General features: G+C 44.7%; 1 protein-coding gene across 1 annotated transcript; it reads right to left on the reverse strand.

Annotated features, from left to right (window-relative positions):
- Positions 1-1959: 1959 nt before the first annotated feature.
- LOC311338958 (testis-expressed protein 264 homolog) lies at positions 1960-24692 on the reverse strand. Its single transcript, XM_084464308.1, has 4 exons — positions 24319-24692; positions 20580-20831; positions 6823-6988; positions 1960-2691 (listed from the first exon to the last, which is right to left on the reverse strand). The coding sequence occupies exons 1-4, from the start codon at positions 24562-24564 to the stop codon at positions 2351-2353; spliced, it is 1005 nt and encodes a 334-aa protein (XP_084320434.1). The 5' UTR covers positions 24565-24692; the 3' UTR covers positions 1960-2350.
- Positions 24693-24836: the final 144 nt, after the last annotated feature.

The following is a 24836-nucleotide window of genomic DNA, read 5'->3' on the forward strand; positions in this document are numbered from 1 at the left end:
TAACCAGCGTTCTTCTATCTGAATTCATTAGACACACAATTGTGCAACAGCTAGTCGGGAGCAGAATCGGATTTCATTCGTGATTTGCTATGCGGTCTTAAGAAACGGATCATCATTTTTTTTTTCGCAGTGTCAATTAAAATGAGGATGCTGTTGTATAAACCTCTCAGCATTACACAAAGGAGACCAATTTCCCCTCTGAACAGAATAGTTATCCTGGCATCCTGGAGTATTGTGGGCTGAAGGTCTTCCATTACACACACACGCACGCACGCACGCACGCACACACACACACACACACACACACACACACACACACACACACACACACACACACACACACACACACACACACACACACACACACACACACAGTAGTCACCATTCAGTTTAAATGCCATCTTTGATGAATCCACAACTAATAACCGCTTGTTAAGTTAAGAGGTGTTTAGTTATTTTTAACTATATCAATCATTTTTGATCAGTCGTGGTATTTGAGGTTTGAAGTGACAGACGTGATACATACTTTTTATTTTTTGTCATGATCCACAGTGCTGTGATTCCGCCCGGGAACAGGACATTAAAGCCGTGGCCTCCTGTTATTGACCCCAAACAAAACTCTGGTATAATGGCCTCGTTAAGACCGCTAAACAGTGATCCTGTTAGCTCTACTACAGAGAACAATGCTGCAGCCATGTTGATCTCTGATCAATGTCATTTAACATCCTCCGCACGCCCCCCCCCCCCCCCCCCCACATGTTGTTTACGATTATTAGCATTTAGATGAAAAGTACTCCCACTAGGGACTCATTAATTGGATATATATTGGATATAAAGCGCATCACTTTGGGTGTTCTAAAAGTACGCTGTAATGTAAAACGAATGGGTGACCCTGTAGACGGAATCAGAAATGGCAATTAGAGCTAATTGATGAACTGCTGAGTGTATGTCCTTACTTGGACCTTCCATGGTACGGTTTCAACGAACCATGTGTGTAACTTTACTTCTTAGTGTTTGTTAACCCCATATTGGTTCATTCAGTAAGGGAACTGTTTCAAGTGTGTGTGTGTGTGTGTGTGTGTGTGTGTGTGTGTGTGTCTATAATGCACAGTGAGTCCAGTACAGAATTGTACAGGACATGTTACTGTACTGTTATTGTAATGTAATGTACATGTTAATGTACTGGCTATGTTTTGTACTGGACATGTTACTGTACTGTTATTGTATTGTAATGGCCATGTTAATGTACTGGCTATGTTTTGTACTGGACATGTTACTGTACTGGTATTGTAATGTAATGTACATGTTACTATACTCGACATGTTACTGTACTGGAATTGTATTGTAATGGCCATGTTAATGTACTGGTTTTGTTTTGTACTGGGCATGCTGCTGTACTGGTATTGTATTGTAATGGCCATGGCTTTATTTTCATTGCTCCGTCCTTTGTGAAGAATGCGTGGGAGGTTTGTTAAGTTGGACAGGGATCAAGACTTGAGATGGAGTTATCCTAGTTATCCCACCTACTTTTCCTGGCAGCCGCTCCTTAGTTTTGCAGTGGCCATAATAAGAGAAAGAAACAGCAGAGAGAGAGCGAGAGGAGGAGAGGAGGCACGATGGGGAAGTAAAGTGCATCTATCATATCAAGAAGTGTGTCAGTCAGAACTTTTGTCGTCTAAACCTATGGCATTGTTCAAGCCAGATCACTCTGTTGGGTCACACTGCTCCATGGTAGTGGTCCTGCTGTGTAATTTCAGCCTTACTATGATTCTGAGCACGGGAGTCTGGTCTGTGTTTTAGGGCTAATTGAGCAAAAAGGAACTGCTCAGCAAAGCCAGGGAAAACATAATTAAATCTTGAGCTAAATCCTTCCAGGGCAAAAATAATACTCATATGACACCCAATTAGTAAAAACAAATACACATTTTACTGGCAGTAACGCTTCACGTAAGATAACATTTCTGAAACATCAGTCAAGTCACATTGGTTTTTGTGCTTGATCTATTTCAACCCAACGCGTACAGGCACTATTTTTTCATTTATATAGATAATAGGCTATGGTTTACAGATATCAATACCAATACGGTTCACCAACTTCATCATGGCAGTAAAACCTGTCAATACTTGTTACAAAACATTGACTAAATAAAGAAATTTAAAACATTTTAAAATTGAATCAAAAATTAATCCAACCATTTAAAAAACACGAGGACTAGAAATATTTCAAGCAATCCAGATAAAATGAATAATTTCCCCCCCAAAAAAAAAAAAAAAATACATTTCAAGGTTTTCTCTCCCACCACCAACATGGCTCCCTCTCTCCGTTTGACCGCTCTAAGAACGCCGCGACTCACTCCTCCCCGCCTCCCACGGCCGCGTCTCCCATCTTGTCCCGGTGGTTCTCCTCACCAACGACCAGGCCTTCGCCCCCGGCCCCTCGGCCCCACCCGGTCCCTCGGCCCTGGCCTGTCGGGCCTTTGAAGGAGGAGGCGGCGGAGGCGGCGGCGGAGGCGGCGGCGGTGGCGGCGGCGGCGGCGGCGGCGGTGGCGGGGCCTCTCTCCCGGGACCCCTCCTCCCGCCTCTCCCGGCCCTTGGAGCGCCTGGACGGCGAGGACCTGGCGACGGAGTTCTCCCGGCTGTCGCTCAGGAGCACCCCGCTCTCAGAGCTGTACTCGCTGTTGGAGTCCGCACCTGCGGGGCGAAACACGGCGAGACGCGGTGAGACGGAGGGTCCACGGGGGCCCCTGGAGGAGTGGGGTGGGGAAGCACATGATTATAAGGACTCTGTGGAGAGGAACAGCCGGCGTCAGCGCTATGAGAGAGACCCGCGTCGTGATTGGTTTGGAATTGTTTGGAAAGTGTGTGCAAATAAAAAAAAAAAACGCTGCCTTAGTTACACTTCCCCAAACTCTAGTTACCTCATAACACACGAGTATAGTAGTATCCACAGTATCCAGGAACCGCTTTGAAATATTTAGGTGGGCGCTCTGCCTCAACAGACTCTGGAGTGTAAAGAGACGTTTTAATAAATAATAACCAATCTGATAGGAATGCTTTTAATTGCTTATTGCGGTATCTTTTTATGGCTGTGCATGACGTAAACAAGCAATTGTTTTCAATAAGCAATCACTTGGATTCTACTGCTGTTAGTTTCTCTATTTTCCCATCAATAAGAACATAACATTAGACATAGGAAACAACACACCATGCTGTGCTTGGATACAACGCAGAGAATGCCACTAATCAAGCTTAATAATATGTTATTAATAGCTCATTATAACACAGTTGAGTTTGATAAATGGGAGGTAGGAATCCTTTGCAAACAAAAGGCTCTAATTCATACTACATGTGGAGAATATGTGACTCCCAATGCCATTTTGGCACAAAAAGGAAGTATGAATATGCAAGTTAATTCACTTTAAATACTATCTTTGGATGTGTTCTGCTTTTCTCTTGATTTTGCCAGTTGCTAATTAGCGAGTGACTCACCAGCAACACCCAGCTCTGTCTCTTGTGACTGCTGTTGCGGCAGAGTGTCGAATCCAGCGATAAAACTTGTCTTAAGAATGTTAATTAAGCGCTTGTTTAGATTAGAGCACCATTGTTTTTAATGATGCAATTCATATAGAATGAAATCATATTTGTTGAGTCTCACAAAACTGCCACAATATAATCCTAAGCTTCTTCTCGTAGCATAGTCTGCAAGTGATGGGTTAGGCTAACACATGAATGCCTCCCATCATTTTGGTGTGAAAAGATATCCTCAAAATAGTGAAATGTACTTCAAGCTGAGACAGCCAATAAGAGACAGGTGGAGATGAAGGGGTGGAGGTGGGGGGGCGAAACCCATGGTCAAATCCGCTCATTATTCATAATTAGGGAGAAAAAGGCCTGTGTGATGAAACACATGAATCGAATGGGGTGGTATTGAGCAAAGGTTCAGTTCAGGGAAACGTCCAGCTCTAATAGAAGGATGGCACCGATGTGTCTGCGCTGTAAGAATGACACGCGTTCACGCCTTCTGCTCTCAGAAAATGAGTGTTCAACCGAGAGGATCTCCATGCAGTCAACCTGATGATTGTATGCCATAAATAATCCGGTCCCACTCGGACACAGAATGTACCTAAATTAAGTTCTGTACTGCAGGGGACATTCAGGGAATCAAGGGGTTCTGAAACTTTGATCTAATATTGCTTGGGCTGAAACACCATTCTCCACTGCCCCACTGCCTAAAGCCAACACAATAAAAATCCAATTAGACAATGGAGAGGAAATCCCATTTGTTTTGGTATACACATATTAGGCATAAAATGTGGAGGATATCCCAATTCTCTGCTGCTTGGATGCCATTAACAGAAAAAAGTTTAGCACCCCTTAGGGCACCCATCCTTCTAGCTGTCAAACCATTCTCCTACCTCTGCATTTACCACCCTACTTTCTTTCCCATTTTTCTTTGCTTTCTGCAGCTTTCCCTCAATGCGTTTACTGGACATTTTTCAACCACACATTAGCATTAAGATTGTATCAGAGACGTTGCTAAATTGTAGCAATCTTGATAAGCTAATCATCCATTTATTTAAGCTACAGTGGTAGGCAGAAGTTTAGGCACCCATGCTAAAGTTGACTAAAAAGAGGAATACAAAATTATATTTTGGAAATTGATCTTAATGCCTTAATTAAACAAATTAGGAAAAATCCAACCTTTAAGGACACCAATTTGCTTTGTGAATGAATAATGTATATGATGTGGGGCTATTTTAATTCCAAAGGCTGATTTCATCAGGATGCATAGTATCCTGGATCCATGAAATAACTGGCTTTTAAAAATAAAAATCTGCCTGCCTCTATGGGAATTTAACATAGGGGTGTCTATACTTATGCACCCTGTATTTTAATGGAGAACATTTATTTATTTACGATACATTATTCATTCACAAAGTAAATTGTTGTCCTTAAAGGTTGGATTTTTCCTCATTTGTTTAATTAAGGCATCAAGATCAATTTCCAAAAGATGATTTTTTTATTCCTCTTTTTAGTCAACTTCAGCACGGGTGCCTAAACTTATGCCTACCACTGTATGTTGACATAAAAATATCTGGTGGACTAAAACGATGTCAAGTGTGTCAATCACCTGCCATGAAGGGTTACAAGCTCACAGGTTAACCCAGGTTAACATTGACATTCCTGGTCATGGACCTGCACTGGCTCTATTCATTTCAGAGACCCTTGGAATGGAGCCATCAATCAATGTCACAGGCATAGGGCTCCCCCTTTTTCAGTGTATCATTTTCCAGAACATCTTCCATAGCCTCTCTCTGCTCACCGAGGTTCATATGTCACTGTATGTCAGTAGCGGCCACCCTAATCTCTATTGAATGACTAGCATGATAGACAATGTCTTTTTATTTCATCGGTGACAGCTGTGAGCCAACTCCAGCTCTGTTTATTATTACCCTTGACGTGCAGACGTCACATGCAGTCAACACCGAGAATATCCCATGTATCGATTTTCTGTTATCTGGTGAAAGATGGAAGAACCATTATAGAGATGGGTATTCAGGTAGGGTGCATTCAGTTCCAACGCAGAAAATAAATTGCATTTTAATTAAGCTCCTTCAACCTCAGAGTACTTCAGTGACAATAGGTGCTCAAGTGCAAGGCCCTGCCAACACAAGTGCGCACATATGATCAATTCGGACACTTTCCTTTTCAAAATCCAAGTCTTCCAGGATTTACCAGGAAGTATGGGCACGGGTCACTGCAATAACGAAATTAATTCAAGATACAAATGAACTTCATGACATTAAAACTCGAAATGAATACAACAAAACAATCAAACCATCATTTCAATCTTCACAAATCAGCCACACAATTAGGCTGTCAAGAGTCAACGGTGACTATGATCGTGACTATGGAGTCACTGAGCAGCTGTCCATCCCTATGTGGCCCAAGAGATGTGAAGCCCCTCCTGGGGGAATGACATCTCCAGCAGGAGGCTTTGCCGATCGTTCTTTTCATTAGCACCTTAGAGGTGTCAATCCCGGCCCGGTGCCTCTGTGAACTCAGTTAATGAACCACACCGCAGCACCGAGCCGGACTCCGACCGGGTGCAACAGGGTGGATATTGTAGAAGCAGCTGCGGAATGTGGACACTGCAGTTTAAGCCAATTACAATTGATTTAACTAGAATTTAATTTGCACCCAGCGGGGTTCAAGCAATTATCTTTGCAGGGTGTTTTTAACAGAACAAATAAAAAAAAAGGCAGTTTAGGAGAATTGTATTCTGAGCCACTGGCTTGGCTCATCAATCCCCTTCCCCTATTCTAAAGTTAGGACTAATATACAATCTGCCAACAACTGCACGAGCCCTGCTCAGACCTTGGATGAGCGACCTCTGGTCAGTTTAGTTTGAAGGTGATTGGAGAACTAGATGTGATGCCACCACTGGTGCTCAGATTCAGATTCCGTGACTGAGGTGGACACACCAAAAATCATTCACATCATTCAAATGATAACAAACTAGATTGCCGTCCTGTAAAAGGGTACAACATTCATACAGCAAACCCACGGTATCATCTAAATGCTGCCATTTCCTAAAAAGGTTTTCTTCCCTGCTGTAATTTCCCCGGGGGAGAGTGTTTCAATAAGCCTGGGGTTTCTATCCTATAGGTGTAAAGATGCCGTAAAGGATCCATTACCACCTTGCGGACAAATGAAGAAAAGGGGCAGAAACAAGTAATGTGTAAAAAAAAAAATGGTCCAAACATATAATGTGTTTTAGATGAAAGAGTCCATCAGACGGGCAGACTGAAAACAACCTACCTGAGACGTCTGACTCACTCCCCGAAGCCTCGCCTGCGGAAACCCTTCGCTCTGATTGGCGGAGCTCAGGGACGTAGAAGTCTCCCTGGCGGGCCAGAGGAACCATGTACTGGACGCGGCCCGGGCTGTAGACCTCGACGTACGGGTGGGCACACAGCTTCCTCTCCTAGGGTCACAATGGAGACAAGGGGAATGAGGCTTAACGGAAAAACATCGAGACCGGGGTTCTGTGAAATAAACAGAAAAACTCTGATCTACTCTCAGTGGTGTGCTGGGCTCACCGGGACAAATCCCAGAGGGCTGACCGAGATGAGATCAAAGGATCCTTGATCCCTTGTCTGGCTCTTTACCGGCCCTCTCTGTGTGCCTGTGATTCCCGGTGTGCGTGTCATTGTGCGGGGCTGTACTGGGACTGGGCTCACTGGCCACTCACAACGGAGTTAGTTCTTGTGCGTTAATGCAAAAGTAGCACGCAGCATCGCGGTGGCCAACAGACGCCGGGGCCCCCCCAACCGTAACCGACTGTCATAGAGACACCCCCCCCACCCAACCCCCTGCGGGCGGAAATCATTTCCCAGTACCCCCCTGACTATGATTAATCCAGAGAAGACTTCTAATTACAACTTCCTGTCAATGTTATGCCAATTATTTGTTTAAGAAGAGGTACATTTGAATAAAAATCCACTATATTGTGCATCCGAGATTTACTGTCACGACACGGAGCGGTGAAAAACAAAAACAAGAAGCATATGGCAGCCAAGCCGTTTAAAAAAAAAAGAAAAAGGAAAACCGTCCTTGTTTGCTCACAGTCTGCAGTCAGCGTGCGCACGCGAGAGGAGAAAGAGAGACAGACAGAATTCTTTGATTTCCGAGCTGGGTAACCGTCAGCACCGCCCCCGCACTAGAGTGAGCCCCCTGCCTCGGTACCTCCACATCCCCCCCCCACCCCCCTCCCCATCCCCATCCCCTCCTTTGATCCCCTCTGCTATCTGTCTTCTATGTATGCCTGACCCCTCCCTGGCTCCAGCTGACTGAATTAACAGTACAGCGCTCACTCCCTCGCGTCGCCCCCCGCCGCACTCCGCCCCGAGCGGTGGGATGCCTCTTGGTCGTGGCGCGGCGCGCTCGTGTGTCTGCCCGCTCATTAACCTTTCATGTGCGAGGGTGTGTCGCCGGCCCTCCCTCGCCTGCACGCACGCCACGCCTGCTCACGCGTGCACTCGGGTTGGCGGGTGTCCCGAATAGAAGGCTCTCTCGCTAGGTAAACGCACACGGGGTGTTCATGTGAATCTGAGATGTGTCATGTTTTAGTGGGCGATGGGTGGGAATAGTTTGGAAGGTTTTGGAAGGAGAATACCGGTCTGGGTGATGATGGAGCCATCGTAACCATCTCTCCTGGCTTCACTACAGTAGCCGATAGTAATATCATTTTTCAAAATGACTTTGTAACACTTGCAGTATTGCATTTTGGTCTTTTTGCAAAGAGACGTTTTGTAAATACTTTATGGACGATTCACTGTTACGTTGCGGACAAATTCCGTACTGACCGACACACATTGATTCCCAAAGAGTAAAGTGATATATTGCTATTGTTTACATTTGTGGCAGGCGCACACATTAAATGCTTTCCGCCAGAATTAGTTCAACACAAATTGTATTGGTAACAGATGTTTTGGTGAGGCAAAGAGAGACGGTAACGATGGTTTGATTTCCCAGACCGGTGTTATCCTCCAAACAACCTACACTCTCTGCTGGAACAACCACTGCTGGGTGATGGAAAACGTGACACTAACTGCACCCTGCTTGTGATTTCTCCCATTTGAGGTTGCCACCGTCACCCAGTATGTAATATTCATGATACTTCAAATGCATGGGCTTTCATCAGTAGGCCATAGGCTCAATCCCCATTGTGTTACCTCATTCTGCAATAAATAGTGAGTTAAATGACATTTATTCACATGAAATTCTTCGAGATTATTACTTTAGGGTCACCTACCTGAATGTTTCACATTTTTTATAATTTTGTGAGACTACCAAAAGAAATGTTGGTAGGGAAAGGAAAAAGCCCCATCGTCACCAACATCAATGTAGCAGGAGCGAAGACTATCCTGATCAAATGCCGCAGCACAACACAAGACCAAACCTGCTTTGCGTGTGAAAAATAGTTTCCCTATCGCTACCAAATAACTTTGTTACACTAAAGCCATTGATATGCACAGAGCTTTTTTATCGAGGCCAAAGTGACGTGAAAGAGCTCATCCGTGGGAGATGCCCAGCAGAGGGCCGTGGGATGACCCCAGAACAGCAGGGATGGACGGCCACACAAGTAGCGGAGGGGGGGGGGGGCGAGATAAAAAGCGCACCCTCTTAACTGATTGGTATTCAGACGCAGGTTCTACTTGCCCCGGTTGTGCGCTCAGTGTAATTGGCTGGTATTCTGGCTGAAAGGAAGCTCTTCAAAAAGGTCAGTGATAAAGGGCAGCAAAACATATGGTATGAAGTGTAACAGCCGCGGCCCTGGGGTTGCTCCCAGCTGTATTGAATAGCAATCAACATGGTATTTCCGCCTTATTTCCGCCTAGTTTCAGCAAACGTCGTTGTTTTTTTTTCATGAAAGTGCTTTCCTACATTTCCAACTTCAATATGTCGGACTCTGAAGGTGACAATCCCTGTCACGACTCTTCACTCCACTCTTGGTAAGGGGTTGGGGACACTCAACCCATACGTGTCCGGTTACATGAGCTAACAGGATATTGACAAGATGTCAATATTCATGTCAACTGTAGCAATCCCTGCACCTATACAGGAGAACTCACCACGACGCTTGTAAGCTTTCTCGCAGCATTCGCTGGTGATTGGCTCCAGGAAGTGGGTGGTCCGGGATGTCCTGTTCTTCCTACTACGGATCCATTCCAGGATCGAAGGTAGAAAACCAGTAAACCAACTAATGGAATATTGGGCTCAAGGAACATGTATCGCAAAACCAGACAGCCAGCACATCAGCCCAGAATCTGCTATGGGTTCTGATACTTTTGGTTCGACGGAGGAACTCCAGATTGACCAAACGATTGCAGATCAAGTATCTTTGATGTGATCTGCTGGTCGTGGTTTGGAATCAAAGGGCCTCATTGCACGACTCTGGTGCAAAGAGTCCCTGGACAGGTGTATTACATCAGCGGCTATCTTCCCTACTACTGAAACTGTGGGCATTCAGAAGTCTAATCAGTCCTACTATATTATAGCAGAACTGCTGGGAGGAGACGGCACAAAGCCGGAAACCAGAAACTGTAAAGAGGCAAGGTTACGCCCCACAAGATATTCCTCCCTAGAGAAACGAATTTGCGCGATTGGATGAAACTTTCAGAGTGGAATTTTAATAAGAGTATTTCTACAGTGGCCAGTTGATTCAAGACTTTTTGTAGAATTAACTGCTGTTGAGCTTATGTTAAAGGTCCCATGACATGCCACCAGGTGTGGTGTGAGTAGCCGTTTCAAGCCGTTTTGAAAATCTGTCTGTTATGACATCACTGGTGGGCGTGTCCACCCAGATGTGTGACGGATAGATGAGCAACGTTTGCTACAGTCCACTGGGCAGGCTGGTAGACTGAATCACACCACACCTGGTGGCATGTCATGGGACCTTTAAATGACGCACTTACAGATACCCAAATCCAGCAACATCATTGGTCGAAACAAATATGAAGAAAAAGAAGGATAAACGCCCCGCTCACCCATGATTTGAGCTCGTTTGCCGTCAGATATCCCTCTAAATTCTGATTTATGAGACTAGCAGGAGGCGAGCAGGAGACTAGCGGGTGCCTGCTGGCTGCCCTCATGTTCGGCTGGGAACCGTGTCCTTCGGAGGCCCTGAAGTCTGGCTCCCCGGCAGCCCTCCAGGTGCCCTTCACTCACTACCCTCCCATCGGAATCACCGGGCCACTGACCAGCGTCAGGCCTTGTAGGTGCACAGACACAAAGGTACAAAATGTAAAATCGACCATGACCGAGCTGGTGTCCCCTCGCAATACGGAACCGAGAGAAGTCCGTATTTAAAGCAGCGGTGGAAGCGCTGACACAAGCTATGCCCTGTAAGATTTTATAATCACGCAGGGGACCGTGGGAATGGGATGGTAGGCCTTCACCAGAGTGCCCTCGGGTTAATCCCAGTGCATTTTTGACACATTGACATATTCTCTCCTTATGAGGTAGTTCTACTAGCCGTATTCCACTTAGGATTGAGTTGGAGGATTACAAATTACACTGAGATACACCCAGGGTCCCAGGGTCAACTACAAACAAGTGGATACCCAGATCTTAAACTCCTGACTTAGCATATTAGCATCCCAATTATATCAATTGGGATGTGCGTGTGTGCGTGCGTGCGTGCGTGCAGAGTACATCATATGAATGTGAGGATTCATCGCATAATCTCTCTCTCCCTCTCTCTCTCTCTCTCCCTCTCCTTTCCTCCCTCAGCCTGGGGACGAACAGCTGCAGGAAAGCCCTGTGCAGATACATCACATATGCCTTTGGATAAATAAATGAAAGTGTGTGTTATTTATAGAGCTTTTAAACAAGACCTGAGGACCCTGCCACACCCGATGTGAAACATACACTACTCTTAGGTCCCGGTCTTGGTGAAACGCATCATCTTCTCTCTGATGTGAAGAAAATAGTAGTGCCGGTGCATCAGAGAATGGTAGTGCATCAATTGAAGACACGTGGATTCATGGCCAAATAATCCCGGATGATGCATTGTAAATCTACAGTTTTGGGATTCTAGGAATCTAAAATATGGGCAGTACTACAAGCTTTACATGAAACCTAAACGGGAGGAGGGTCTGACAAATGACCATCTTAGGACATTCACATTGATTCAGAAGACAGCAATCAGCCTCAGCAATCAACACTTTTCTCCCAGAGGTTACAGGCCGGAGAAACAAAACACAACTGACAGCTGCATAGAGGTCAGCTGATGGGGGGGGAGAGGGCCACATGACATGTAGTAGAGATAAATTAATTAAAACCTTGTCCTATGGCCAGTTGGACTGAGTACTACATATAGAGGAAAGAAACAAAGAAACAAATAAAATGGCATGTTGTTGTTCTAGCTTGTGAGGCGAAACCTAAGCAGCATCAAATGTATGATATCACAAATGAATAGCAAATAAAATTTCTGCATGGCATTGCAATTGTCACAATGCAATTTTTAGATACTGTACGTAATAGCATCCCACTGAAGTCCCCTATTCTCCCAATGCACTTGGTGGCATTAGTAAATTCTGGTGTACTTGAATTGTAATACAGATGTCTTCCGTCTCACAACAAGAGATTATAGGTAGAATCAATGCAACACATCACCATCATCTCATATAACATTTATAAGAAGCTGTTCCTTGTACTCTGAGGCCTATTTTCTTCAACGGCTGATCCAGATTGATGAACAGATTTCAACATGTTGCACCATCATTACTACACACTATTTCCTACAAGGGCTTCAACTCGGACCAAGCACAAAGACCCCGAATGGCTGCGTGCAGGTGCACCGAGGTCGTACCACTGCCATGACATTCATCAAAGTAACCATCGGCTTAACCTTTTGGATAATATTTCGTTTCCACTTTCTCCCACCACTTATTCCTGGACATGCTGGTTGGAGTGCTAGAGTCTATCCCAGCTGTCTTGAGGCAAAATGCAGAGAGACACAGGTGCACTCACTAGCACATTCACTCTTACCCACAGGCAAGTTGGGGTCTCCAATTAGCTTAACCTGCAAATATGAAATAATACCCAGAGGAAACCCAGAATAATAATAAACAAGACAAACATTTTACAACCTGTTACAGTTCCAGCAGCTATTATTTAAATGAATGTACGATGCATACAATAAGTTAAATAAATGTTATACGTTTTTGCAGCTGAGTACACACTGTATTGTTACGAGTGCTTTTGTTAAGATAATATTGTTAAAAACTAATTAAAATGGTTGTAGTTATATGGATGAGCTGAAGGCAATACATACACATGGTATTTTCCCCCGTATTACCAAAGTTTATATCATTCGCAAACTTGGAAACTAAATCATCGTTTATTAGTGATCGTATCTAATAAACCTGGCTGCCGGCAGGATCTTCATTTACCACCAATAATACATTCTGCTCATCGGTAATATCCAGCATGTAACGGACTCACACACAACAGGCTAGACGGTTTAGTCACTTCTGCAAGCGTCAATCATATTTTCAACAATGAAATCTAATTTCTCCCAGAAATGGTCCTGATGTTATCGCCGGCTTTGCATCAGTATGTCACTACGAAAGTAAGGTCTGCTTTGAGTGCCGCAGCCTTGAAACATGACTACACTTTGCAATATTACATAATGGTCCAAGCGTGACAGGGGCTGTAGCGAGATGCATCATCCCTAGTGTGGGTTGCCTTAGGCAGGAATGATTAAAATCAGATACCACACATACTCGCATGTGAAGCTAGAAAAGGTCATGACTTTTCAGTAAAAGGAGAAAAGCGAGTCATAATTCAGAGTGATGTGTCAACAAAACACCTCATCACAACTCCTGCCGAAGAGGCTTTATTTAATGTGCGCCTCCAAAAGTCGAGAGCACAGTCAGCCGACCAATCCGAGGTCACGTTAAAATAGCTTGAATGCAGGCCAAATCAAACGCACACAGATCTAATTGTAGTGGAGGAAAACATCTTAGCAGCTCCTTACATGGAAGCTAGCTGAGAGTCAACCGGCATGTGTGGCCCACACACTCACACGAGCCCATCCAGAATGTATTCTAGAGCACATCTCTGAGATCCAACAGATTCTATTCCCATTGGACGCAAGCCACCATGGACGGTTACGGTTCGATAACATCTGGAATCACCAGGGAACCTGTTACTGCTACAGAATAAAGCTCTCACTTTGACAAATGGCAGCGCTGTTGTGTGCCCTTTGTACAAAATGATCCACACTTGCTAAACTATTAGGATTGTTACTATAATTGATTGATCATTCTTGTTACTACTATAATAATACTAATAATAATTCAAATTATTCTAATTATAACTACAGAGAGAGGAAGAGAATTCAACTAAATAAAAAAAAAAACTGGACTTAGTTCATTTAAATGGATGTATGGAGGGATGAATTGATGGAGTGATGAAAAAGAGACGTGAGCACTGGCCTCATCCGGCCCGTGATTGGCTTCTGTCCTGTGGTTCAATGTCATCCTGTCGAGCCCTGCTCTCATTGGCCTCCAGAGCATTCATTAAGGCCAGCACGAGGCAAACGTTAAAGACCTCTGCAGCTGGACCAACCATGTAATTCACAAGCGGACACTTCCCGTAGGCGACGCTCTAATGACAATAATCTGTAGATTACAGAGCAGAGAGGGGCGTTTAGCACAGACAGCCTGCCTCCCGCCAACTCCACTCCACTCCCTTTAATCACCTGTTGTTCTAGTAGAATGTTGAACAAATGTTAACCGCTTACTTGTGTCAAGTTTGAAAATTAAACCTTTGTTATCACCATTTGGTTTTTTAGGGAGATATCTCATTTCTTGTTCCATCTAGATGCAACTGGTGAGCAGCTGAAGCTTTTTCCACCAAGGGCAATTTTAGTCTCTGCCAATTATCCTGACCTGCATGTCTATTAGGAGTGGGTGGGCAAGCACAGGAACCCCAGGCCCAGCACGGACCCTCGGTGGAGGAAGGACTGAGCTGCAGGATAGCAACGCTGTCTACTGGGTCCCAGCTGGCCTTGAACCAGCCGACCAAAACACAAACAATGAAACTTTGAACAAAGGCACAGACGGAACCCGGGTTACCGGGGTTAGTCGTTAGACTTTCAGTACACTGGAAAGTCTAACGTCTGCTGTACACGCTACTGTCTTGTATGACGATGCTGTGTGCATGGTCATACATGTATCAGCATACTGTACCTGATGTTAGTCTCCAGTGTTACTTGCATGTTCCTGGAAGTTGTCTACTACTCTGTTGTATAACTCAAAGTATATCTGGAGCTGGAGCTACTCCGTAGAACTACTAACTAATGTCCCCAGTATTACTTTAGTTGAATTGGAGCTATTGCCAGGTATAACTAAAAGCATACTGTACCTAATCTTATTTCCTAGTATTACATCATTTGCATTTGAGTTACTACCAGGTATTACTTGAAATATGGAGGTGGACAGATAAATGATAAATTCTTGTCAAGGCGTTGATGAAGGAATTGATTGATTGTCAACATCACGTCCAGGGTGCGGTTCATTCTCAGACAGATATCCGAGGACTAACGATAGACATCATCACGCCACACAGAGGCTGTCTGTCTCTGTCACATTTGAAAAGTTCAGTGAACAACAATCCTGCTGTGCACTTTATTCAGCCCTGCCGAATAAACAAGATGGAGGCTGGCGATGGGGCGAGTGTCACTGAGGTGGATCCCGCTCTTAAGTCCCCTGTGTCTTCTTTATCATCTCCTTCTTTCATTGACCAAATGTGCAATAGGGCTCTTGTGTCCCCCCCCCCCCCCCCCCCCCCCCCCCGGACCACGGTCAGGTGGCCCAATCTCATAGACTCATACTTGAATGGTTTCCCAATTTGCCCGTTGAATTACTTTTTCAGAATACCTCCTCAAGAGGACGTTGGAGCAAATCCCCCCCCAATTTGCATCTCTATCTCTGAGAGGCTACTAAGTTGGTGGATTACTTTGGGAGGAGACAAAGATGAAGAGGCTTGTTGATGCGTGTGTGGCTGTGTGAATATGCAAGGCACCGGAATGTGTGACCACTTCAAATGAACCCCGGCACAACAACCACAAAAAGACGGCGCTGTACGTGTGCATGCAAAATAACAAAAAAATAAACCCTTAAAAATAAATGGACAATTATACAAACTTTAATATTTTCAGTTTTTTTTTAGGGATCATTAAAGCCATTTGGGGATTTCCTTGCAGTAGCCAGCCCTACATGAGGAGATTGGTTCACCCAGAGCACTCAGGAGCTCTGGAGGTGACAGAGAACATAGATCAAAAAAGAACTGAATAATGTCTGACTTCCATGTTCGGTGACCTTTGATGTGAACCTTTTTAAATACGAGTCGGGTCTTGCTCGCTTTCAAAAGTGATAATGAGGTTCAGGGCAGGGGCTAACTAGCTCCTCAATGTTGAGTATTCACATGAACCTGCCCAAGCTGGCTCCTCGAACACATTACCAATCTCTAGATTGGAGATCCCCATTTAACTGAGTGGGGAAAGAACCTGTTAACGAAGGAAAAACCCAACGAGCCTCACGGTTTATTTTAACCCCAAGGCAATTGGGTCCATTTAATTTCCACCCATATGGAGCGGACATGTCTTTAAATCTCCCCAGAGAAACCAGGTCACACATCATTACCACCCTTTTGGTACTCCACATATCTTAGAGGATTAATGTCATGTATAGTATACTTTCAAATGTCAACCACTATGAATTAGCCAATGCATCTCAATACAGCATTGAGTTAAGTATGCTCACGATTGCAAGCATTCATTTGTTACATGCCATCGCTTTAACAATATGTGCACGGTAACACACCGCAAACGCAACAGGAAATGTGTCAAACAATGATAATACATTATTTTCAGTATGTATTTCGGAAAAGATTAACCACGGAAATTAAAACACTGTCCTCCTAACTCCTCCTGGAGTCAGTTTGACAGTTGAACCCGGCAGAGAATACATTTTAGACCTGATCAATCATATGTAGATGTGACATTCAACCCAAAACCGGCCCAGCTGCTGGGGGATAAAAGTCAAGTTCTAGCATTTGACTGGCAAACTCCACAGAGAGGTCTGTGACTGGAATGAGCTTATGGTAAGTCAATGGCGACCCTGAGTGGAATCTCAAGCCAAACAAGTCAAACTGTCCTCATAAAAACCTATGGGCTGAGCTGTCCTACAATGGTGCGAACAAACGGCCAATAAACAAGTAATAAACAAGCCAACAAGCAACTAAACGCTTGCTAATTACACTATCGTTTTTTTGTCACCATGATAAACATATAGGGATCAGCGAATGTGTGGCTAGAAAGCATTGTAGCAGTGTAGAAAGCATGCATTGTGGATGATGATTTCACTCAAGTAATCTCCGAGGGGAAATGGAGTGAATCGTTTGTGTAGACAAAATCACGCAAAGATACATATTTAAACTTCCACATGGAAATCGTGACATTTCTCTGCGCCTCCGGTGTAGATCTGCACCGCAATGGGAGTAAATGAGGCCTGTATGAATCCATGTTGACAAGACTGCTTTACATTTCTCCGCTCACGAGTCCCTTGACCATTCCCGGCGTTCTCGACAGAGCGGAACCGTTTGCCAGGAAAGCGAGCATGCGTGTTTGAAGAGACAGAGAGTGTGTGGTTAAAGAGCTGCGCATGCTGAACAGGCCCTGCGGACCGGCAGCTGCGTGGCTCAGCAGCACGCCGCCATTGATGCTACGTTGTGTTAGCCCGGGTTCATAATCACAGCGTGAGACGGCTGCTCATTTCCCTTTCAAACCCTGCGAAACAACCCGCCCGTGCCGGAGCCAAACTACGTGACCAGACAGCCTAACCGGGAGTGGCAGCCACTTAACATGCTGGAGCTTATTTTTATCCGCCAGACATTACAGTGCCCTCAGCAAACAAATGTTCCATCATCTGCCTTTCTGCAAACACTGTTTTTGAATGTCAGCAGAGGAGGCGCCATTGTTCCGTCTTCATCCTCGGCCCTGTCGGCAGGCCCGGCCCGGGCGGCCCACGCTCATCCTCCTCGCTATGCCCGGCAGCACCTGTGCATCTGCAGTGGAGCCCATGAGGAATACACCAGCGACAAAACACACACACACACACACACACACACACACACACAGTCTGGTCGATAGTCTGGATAGGCAAATATCAGCCTCAACCCTAGGACTGACCTTCAACTGACCAACCGAAATATTATGTGGTGGCGGTGGCGGCGGCGGCGGGCATGGCCTGCTTTATGCTGATGGGCGCGCCTGGAAAGGTCTCAGCCCATGGGACCCTCCCCGCGGCCAGAAATGCAGACGTGCATGGCCAGTGCAAAACACCTCTTCAAACACAGTTTGTCTTCATACAAAAAAAATGGCTTGTCTTTCTGTCTGAGTATGTGCACACGTACGTGTGTGTGTGTGTGTGTGTGTGTGTGTGTGTGTGTGTGTGTGTGTGTGTGTGTGTGTGTGTGTGTGTGTGTGTGTGTGTGTGTGTGTGTGTGTGTGTGTGTGTGTATGTGTGGTTGGGCGTCTGTGTCTGTGTGTGTGCGTGTGTATGCGTGTGTGTTCCTGTGCGTGTATTGGGGAGGGAAGGAGTGGCAGAATAAACACACAGAAATCAGGAGCCAAGCGTATTTAGGCAAATGAGTGTTAAAAATGATAGGACCTAATAGTGCGGCGGGTGGGAGCTGACGCCAAGACGCGACACAGCATCGCCGTCAGTAACGGAAGCCAATAGGATCATCAAAAATGAATGTACAATACAGCAAAGAAGGAGAAACCAAAACAAAAAAAGAAATCCCAGCATGGATCAGCATGCGTGCCCGAGGCTTTGGTTTAAAAACAAGAGGAGATACAGGGAGCTGCGGCGTGAAAACACAACACAGAGTCCTCATAGAGGAGGTGTGGCCCCCGTGGGAGCTCAGCGAAGAGTGGGCCGGGGTGGGGAGGGTGAGAGAGAGAGAGAGAGAGAGAGAGAGAGAGGGTGAAGCCGCTGACCCCTTGGGTCAACAGCACCACAGAAGAAGTAGAGCAGAGACATGCGAAGGGAAGAGACCCTCAGGTGCACAGAGGGAATAATGATACGCTGGAACCCGTCATGGGAGCAGAGCGCCCCGCTCTTCTGGCCGGGTGGGGTCCACGCCGTGGAATGGGAAAATACTCTTAAACGCATTCACACGACCAGCTGTGAGCTGGTCAGACGCAGTGTGCACAAACAAGCCGTGGCTCATATTTAGGAACCTACGGTACTTGACACGCACACTCTCTCACACACACACACCTAGATTTGTTTTGTCTACTTTGTATACTCATCTGTGTCGGTTTTAATAGTTTTATTTCATTTCTTTTCATTAAGCTAATTGGTGGATTCAAAGCATTTGTTTGTGCACATAAGGGGGAAAAAAAGCAATAATGGAAAGTGTGTAGCCTCAGACTAAAGAACAGATTCCCCATGGAAGTGTGTCTTTTGGGTTATTTTTCGTATTTCTACAATAATAAGACATATTTAGAACCCTTATAACCTCTAAAGTTTTGTAAGTTTGCTAATATTAGGAAGCTTATTTTGCATCTTAACAGATCCCCACTGGTCCAAAAGTTGGACCATCAAGTATAAACAGCAAACTGTACAAAAAGACACTGGACAACACCAGTTTCACTTATTCACTTCATATTTCAAAAGCAAGTGTTTCAGAGGTACAGATATTCATGTCTCGTCACTAGACTCGGGCTCGCAGTGATTGCATTTGGACTTGGATGTCAGGTATGACATCTTATTCATACTGTACATATTAGTTATACATCCAATATATGGGTTGACTCGTATCTATTCAAGCATTCAAATCCTAGGGACTCAAACTCTACGGTGTCAGACTGATGTTATGGTGTCTCAGACACATGTTGTGGTGGCTCAGACTCATGTCATAAGACTTGGAATCAAGCACTGAGGACTCAGACTTGAGGTTCTGTGACTCTACTTCAACAATCCTGGAAGCTACAGAATGTAAGCGGCAGGCATGGCCCCCAATATCGATAAATTACTTGAAAATATTTAAAGAATCAAATACTTTGAGATATGTCAACAGTCACACAACAAGTGGAAAACCTGAGTCTGACAAAACAAGACCGAAGACGAATGGTTACCGGACAATGGGAGATCTTGGTTCTTTCTGGCCGTGTGGCTGACCCCTGTTAAGACGGGTTAAGTGTGTCTCTTGGAAGATGCCAGGAGTCCACAGTGTCAGTGGCCGGTGGCAGATGGCCGACGAGAGGGCAAACCCATATTGAGTACTACAGGAGGCCGGCGGGCCGGGCCTCCCAGCGCGCAGCCACCTGTGCTCCCATGCAGCATAATTAAACTAGTGTTCGTCAACAATCTCCCTGGCACACAGCCCTGACTCATGGCCCTGGTGTGGCACGCAGACGCGACCAGCCAGAGGAGTAAGCGTGCTGGGTTATAGATATACAGAATAACTCAGGCCCTTCTCACACTCACACACTCGGCCCCAGTCCCCTTGACTTCTACAAATGAGGGGAATCTCATATCTGTGTATGTCTGAATCGTGAAGCTGGAACTACCTAGCTGTGCATGAACGCCACGCCGGTATACCGATTGTGTTTTCCTTCTTCTCAATGGAACAATGCACGGTCCCGGCACAATAGCATATTATCTGTAAAACCTTGTCCTTTTAGATGTGCAATTCTACAGTGCAGCACCACAGCGCTTGATGCATCGTTTTGGACAAAGCCAACGCACTGCGAGTGCTCGAGTGCTCGTTCTCTTGTGTGCTACCATTTGTGTTGCAGGAGGGCTTGGAACCGGGGAGGCAAGCTCCATAAATGACAAGTAAGTGCTGGCCTTTTCAGCCCATTAGCATTCACACCACTTATTCCATTTCTGTTTCATCTAAACTACTCTCGCTGATTGTTGTTGTATTGGCAATTTGCATACAGGACTCGTACAGGAGGAGGGTGAGGGTTACACATTGAACGACAATACCTTGATGTAGTCTTCTAGTCGTGTGTACATTCGTCTCGCCCCGAGCAGGACTGAGAGAGGTGTACCGTGGGGGCAGGAGGCACTGACGGCGTGCGTGATTTCAGGGAAGGAGCACAAGTGGAAGCCGGCCTCGGTGAAGCGCTGCCCTAGCTCCTCGCCGCTCCTGCCGTCTTCCTCTCTCAGGATGCTGCCCCCAGCATCGCGGCCGCCCTCTCTCAGTATACTGCCCACAGCGTAGCGGCCGCCCTCTGCCTAGACACACAGAGAGAGAGAGAGAGAGAGAGAGAGAGAGAGAGAGAGAGAGAGAGAGAGAGAGAGAGAGAGAGAGAGAGAGAGAGAGAGAGAGAGAGAGAGAGAGAGAGAGAGAGAGATTTGTACATGATGAAACAGGAAGATGGTAAAGGTAATACTTTGTTATTATTAATAATAATAAATTATTATTATAATAATACGTTGCAAATTAAAAAGTACCTTTAAAGAATCTGTATCATGATGAACTGGGAGGGGGCAGCGGGGGAGCACATACATACATACATACATACATACACACACAGTAGCCTTTGTTATAGGGATACCAGTGATAGCGTAGGCTATAAGATGACTGTAGACACCATCACAACCATTTACTGGATTGCCCTATTCATTGTCAGTTCACATTTTTGAACCCACAAAGCACCCTGAACGAGAGATGGCATGACAACGTCTTCATTATTATGCCTTCCCTCTTAAAAAAAACCATGAGAGCCTACTTAAAGAATACGGATCAAAACCTTGAAACTTGCTCATTATATTTAGTTATTCCACCTTATCTCCTTTGCTAAAGGAAATCCCCAATAGACTACCCCGGTCTAACAAACGTTGAGTCCAAAATATATGTCGCATATTATTATACAAATTGAACACCTCAGCCAAAAATAAATGATTTTCAATGCCAAGCAGGTTTAAGGGATGTATTCTCATTAGTGCAAGTCAGAGCACTAGTTTCAATGGAGTATTGGGCAGCTCCACAACCATTACATTTGACCCCAATCTGAACGGCCATTAAAAAAGAACTTCCAATACTACAATTCTCTGGCGAGCCTCTTCACCATGGTCCACTCTTAGCTCCTTCAGTGGGGCGACGACGTTCTGAGTAAGGGTTGTTCTTCCTTCATACATCTTGTATTGTTGTTTTTTTTCTATTACACTTCACATCCCACGCTATGAGCTGTAAGTGGCCGAAATGTGCTTTGGCTATGTGCTGCGGCCAATGCCTAACCTTATTTACTGCCTGCATTTCACAAAGATATCGGTAATGACTCAGTGCTGCGAATCACGCATTTTCAAGCTTCAACTGTAATTTGATATTGTAATCCCTCTAGGTAGGTAGAGATATGGGCCAACAAGTAAGAGTATGTGCATGTGTGCACAAAAGGTTATACATTCAATTTCGTCAAGAGTAGGGAGAAAAAAAGAAAGTGTGGAAATTTTGAATTTGATACGGATAACCTGACTTTCATTTCATAGTGGCAAGGAAAGTGTGCAACGCCAACAACTTCAGAGGACTTTTGTAATAGGTTCTGCATGCATATTAGAAGTCTGGGGTGAGGCAGGGTGTTCAGCATATAGAATAGGCTCTGACTAATTGTCTTCTCAACACGGTGTACGTACGCCATACACATGTCATTGAGATTACTTTGATTTTATTGATTTATATAATTGTGTTACGTTTCAGGTTTATAAAAAAAAACGTAGTCATTTTTTCTACAACAACGGATAAATAGAGAAGCAGTGCCCATGTGAATCTCTGTCCTACTCAACAAGCCTGTTCACTCGGCTGAGATGAGAGCCCTCCAGACACAATGGATAGAGCATTCTTCAATCTCCCAAATTCCAAATCAATAGAGTAGAAGTGAAAGTGAAACTGAACATCCATCCACAAATAAAACATTGTAGCACTGATATGAAACTTCTTTGGGGATTAAACTAGGAATGGCTGTTGCAACGATTCCAAAAAACAGCATCACCAAGTTTTCACTGACGTCACCTAACCTGTCCTTGGTCTTGCAACCCTTTTGACAGCGATGTAGTGACTGTGTATGTGGTGACTACCACAAAACCACCATCTGCGAGATAGGTGTGTGGAGAGATGAGTCATTCTGATTCCACCAGCGTAGTTCTGGTTGTCAGAAAATTCCTCACTTTGACTGTTTTGGTCCGAAGGGCCTCAGAAATCTGACCCTGGCCGGAAAAAAACCTCATGGAAGCCACAGTGCAGCACATCTCGTCTTTGCCCTGTTATTGATTCACAACCTGTCCCACTTTCCCTTACGGTGCCTCCCTCATACTAATGAAAGAGGAACAAATACACACAAGGTACTACGGTGGGGGAGCACACTGGGAAAGAAGAAGTAAAACCCCTCCCAGCGTTCAAAGTGCGAAGAGCTGTCCAGGACGAGGGTGCAGTGAGTGGGGTCTGTAATCCCCGCTTGCTGTTTGAAGCCAGAGAAAGTGCTAGATCCAGCCCTGTATCCATGGCAACCATCTCAGGGTTTACTACGCAAGCTTTTGCACATGTCGTTTATTTAAACAATTATTAATGGCAGAGCAGAGTGAACTCGACCCTCCTCCTCCTTGGACATATGTTCTTTGGATTATATGTCAACATGCCTCCCATAAAACTATAAAATAATAACATTGGTGGCTGGAGCACATTCTGGAGCTGGGACTCTAATGACCTGGGATCATTAAGCCAATTAGCTGAACTTGGATCAGAACTTGGCTGTGACTGTGTGCAGACGAGCAAGGACCCATGGCTAGCCTAATTGCAGGCTTTGGGAAAAGGGGATAGTATAAAACAAAAGGGTTTGGAAGTGGGGCAAGAAAGAGCTATTCAATTCCGGTTACATTCCGTTGTTGTGGTGCACAGCCATTGGTTGTTATGCAATTCCGAGATAGAAAATTAGCCTACTGCATATTTTTACATAGTTGACAAGGTCTGCAGGCTATAAGATGGTATAGGTCTCCTCTTGGTTTAATAACTGTTTGGTGTCACCATAGGGGAGGATTGGAGGGGATGGATTAATAAAATGACTTAATTACATTTACCTACAAGGTGGCATGCATGGTGATGACCCCAGGTTAAATTTGTTGATTTATTGAGCGATATGCACCATGAATCAACTTAAATGACTAGTTAACAGGGCCCTTTCATATGACTGGTCTGCTTTAAGACTAGATAATAAAGCAGGGATCTGCTTTTGCCTCTGTCATTACAGTCACTATGCTACTTTTTACAAGAAAACCTGCATTTTATATCATTCATTTGGCACACATTCAACACGGGACATGTATTTTACCATGTACATCATAAACCAATGTTTGGACAACAAAGCAATTTGAAAAATGTAATACAAATACAAATAACAGATGCTTCTGGGTCTAGAAAAACAGCACAGCCATCCATATGGCACAGATAGAAACCGGGTCATTTTACCGGCCCACAGACATTACACATGTGGGAACAGAGACAATATATAACGAAAAGACTTAAAAGAGGGAAGGAACAAAAACGTATTGAAATTAACTATAGCTGTTACCGTTTATGGAACATGGTTCTACCACCATCTAGCGGTCGACTGAAAACATAATAAAATTCACATTTACATTCATCGAAGACGAGCTAAATATGAAGCTTGTACTAGCAACACCAAAACATATGTACTGATTTAATTGCCTAAGAAGGGATGTACATGTTTACCTTTTTAGGATCATCATATAATACCCGAATGTTGGCCACCTTAGGTTCAATACTCCTACACTCCATCAAAACTTGTTCCCAGTCTCTGTATGGTCCCTCCTTGAATTTATAGGCCAGTGTAATGTTCTTGATTGGAGGACAGCCAGACCGTATGTTAATCTCGGAGCCATTTCTCAAGTACAAAACAAACCCAACTATAGTTCCCAGAACACTAAGTATTATACAGAGAAATGCCCATTCTGACATAACTGATCCCAATGCTGCTAAATCAACTGGTTTCAACGTCGAACCAAAAGTCTAAAATAATTATTGTGATTAAAACTTAGATTTTGTTAATATATTTCACTATTTCGTTTGAAGAGTCCAACTTAATACATCCATGGAGTACCACACATGCTTGTAACTTAGCGGACACAGCTCTCAAGTATATTTGTATCACTTGAAACCACTTCCTGGATGATACCATTATGTCGCCGCAATAGGTGGGTTGTGTCGTTGACATGGCCTTAGAAAACAAA

The sequence above is a fragment of the Micromesistius poutassou genome (assembly GCF_964030765.1).
Source record: "Micromesistius poutassou genome assembly, chromosome: 2".
In the NCBI taxonomy this organism is placed as follows: Eukaryota; Metazoa; Chordata; class Actinopteri; order Gadiformes; family Gadidae; genus Micromesistius; species Micromesistius poutassou.

Bases quoted from the DNA above. Each gene is read 5' to 3' on its own strand.
- LOC311338958 (XM_084464308.1), bottom strand. From the start codon at position 24,564: ATGTCAGAATGGGCATTTCTCTGTATAATACTTAGTGTTCTGGGAACT. The intron at 6,989-20,579 runs GTATTGTCGTTC...TTGTGACCCTAG, and splicing joins GACTAGAAGACTACATCAAG to GAGAGGAAGCTGTGTGCCCA. The intron at 2,692-6,822 runs GTAGGTTGTTTT...TTCGCCCCGCAG, and splicing joins GAGTGAGTCAGACGTCTCAG to GTGCGGACTCCAACAGCGAG.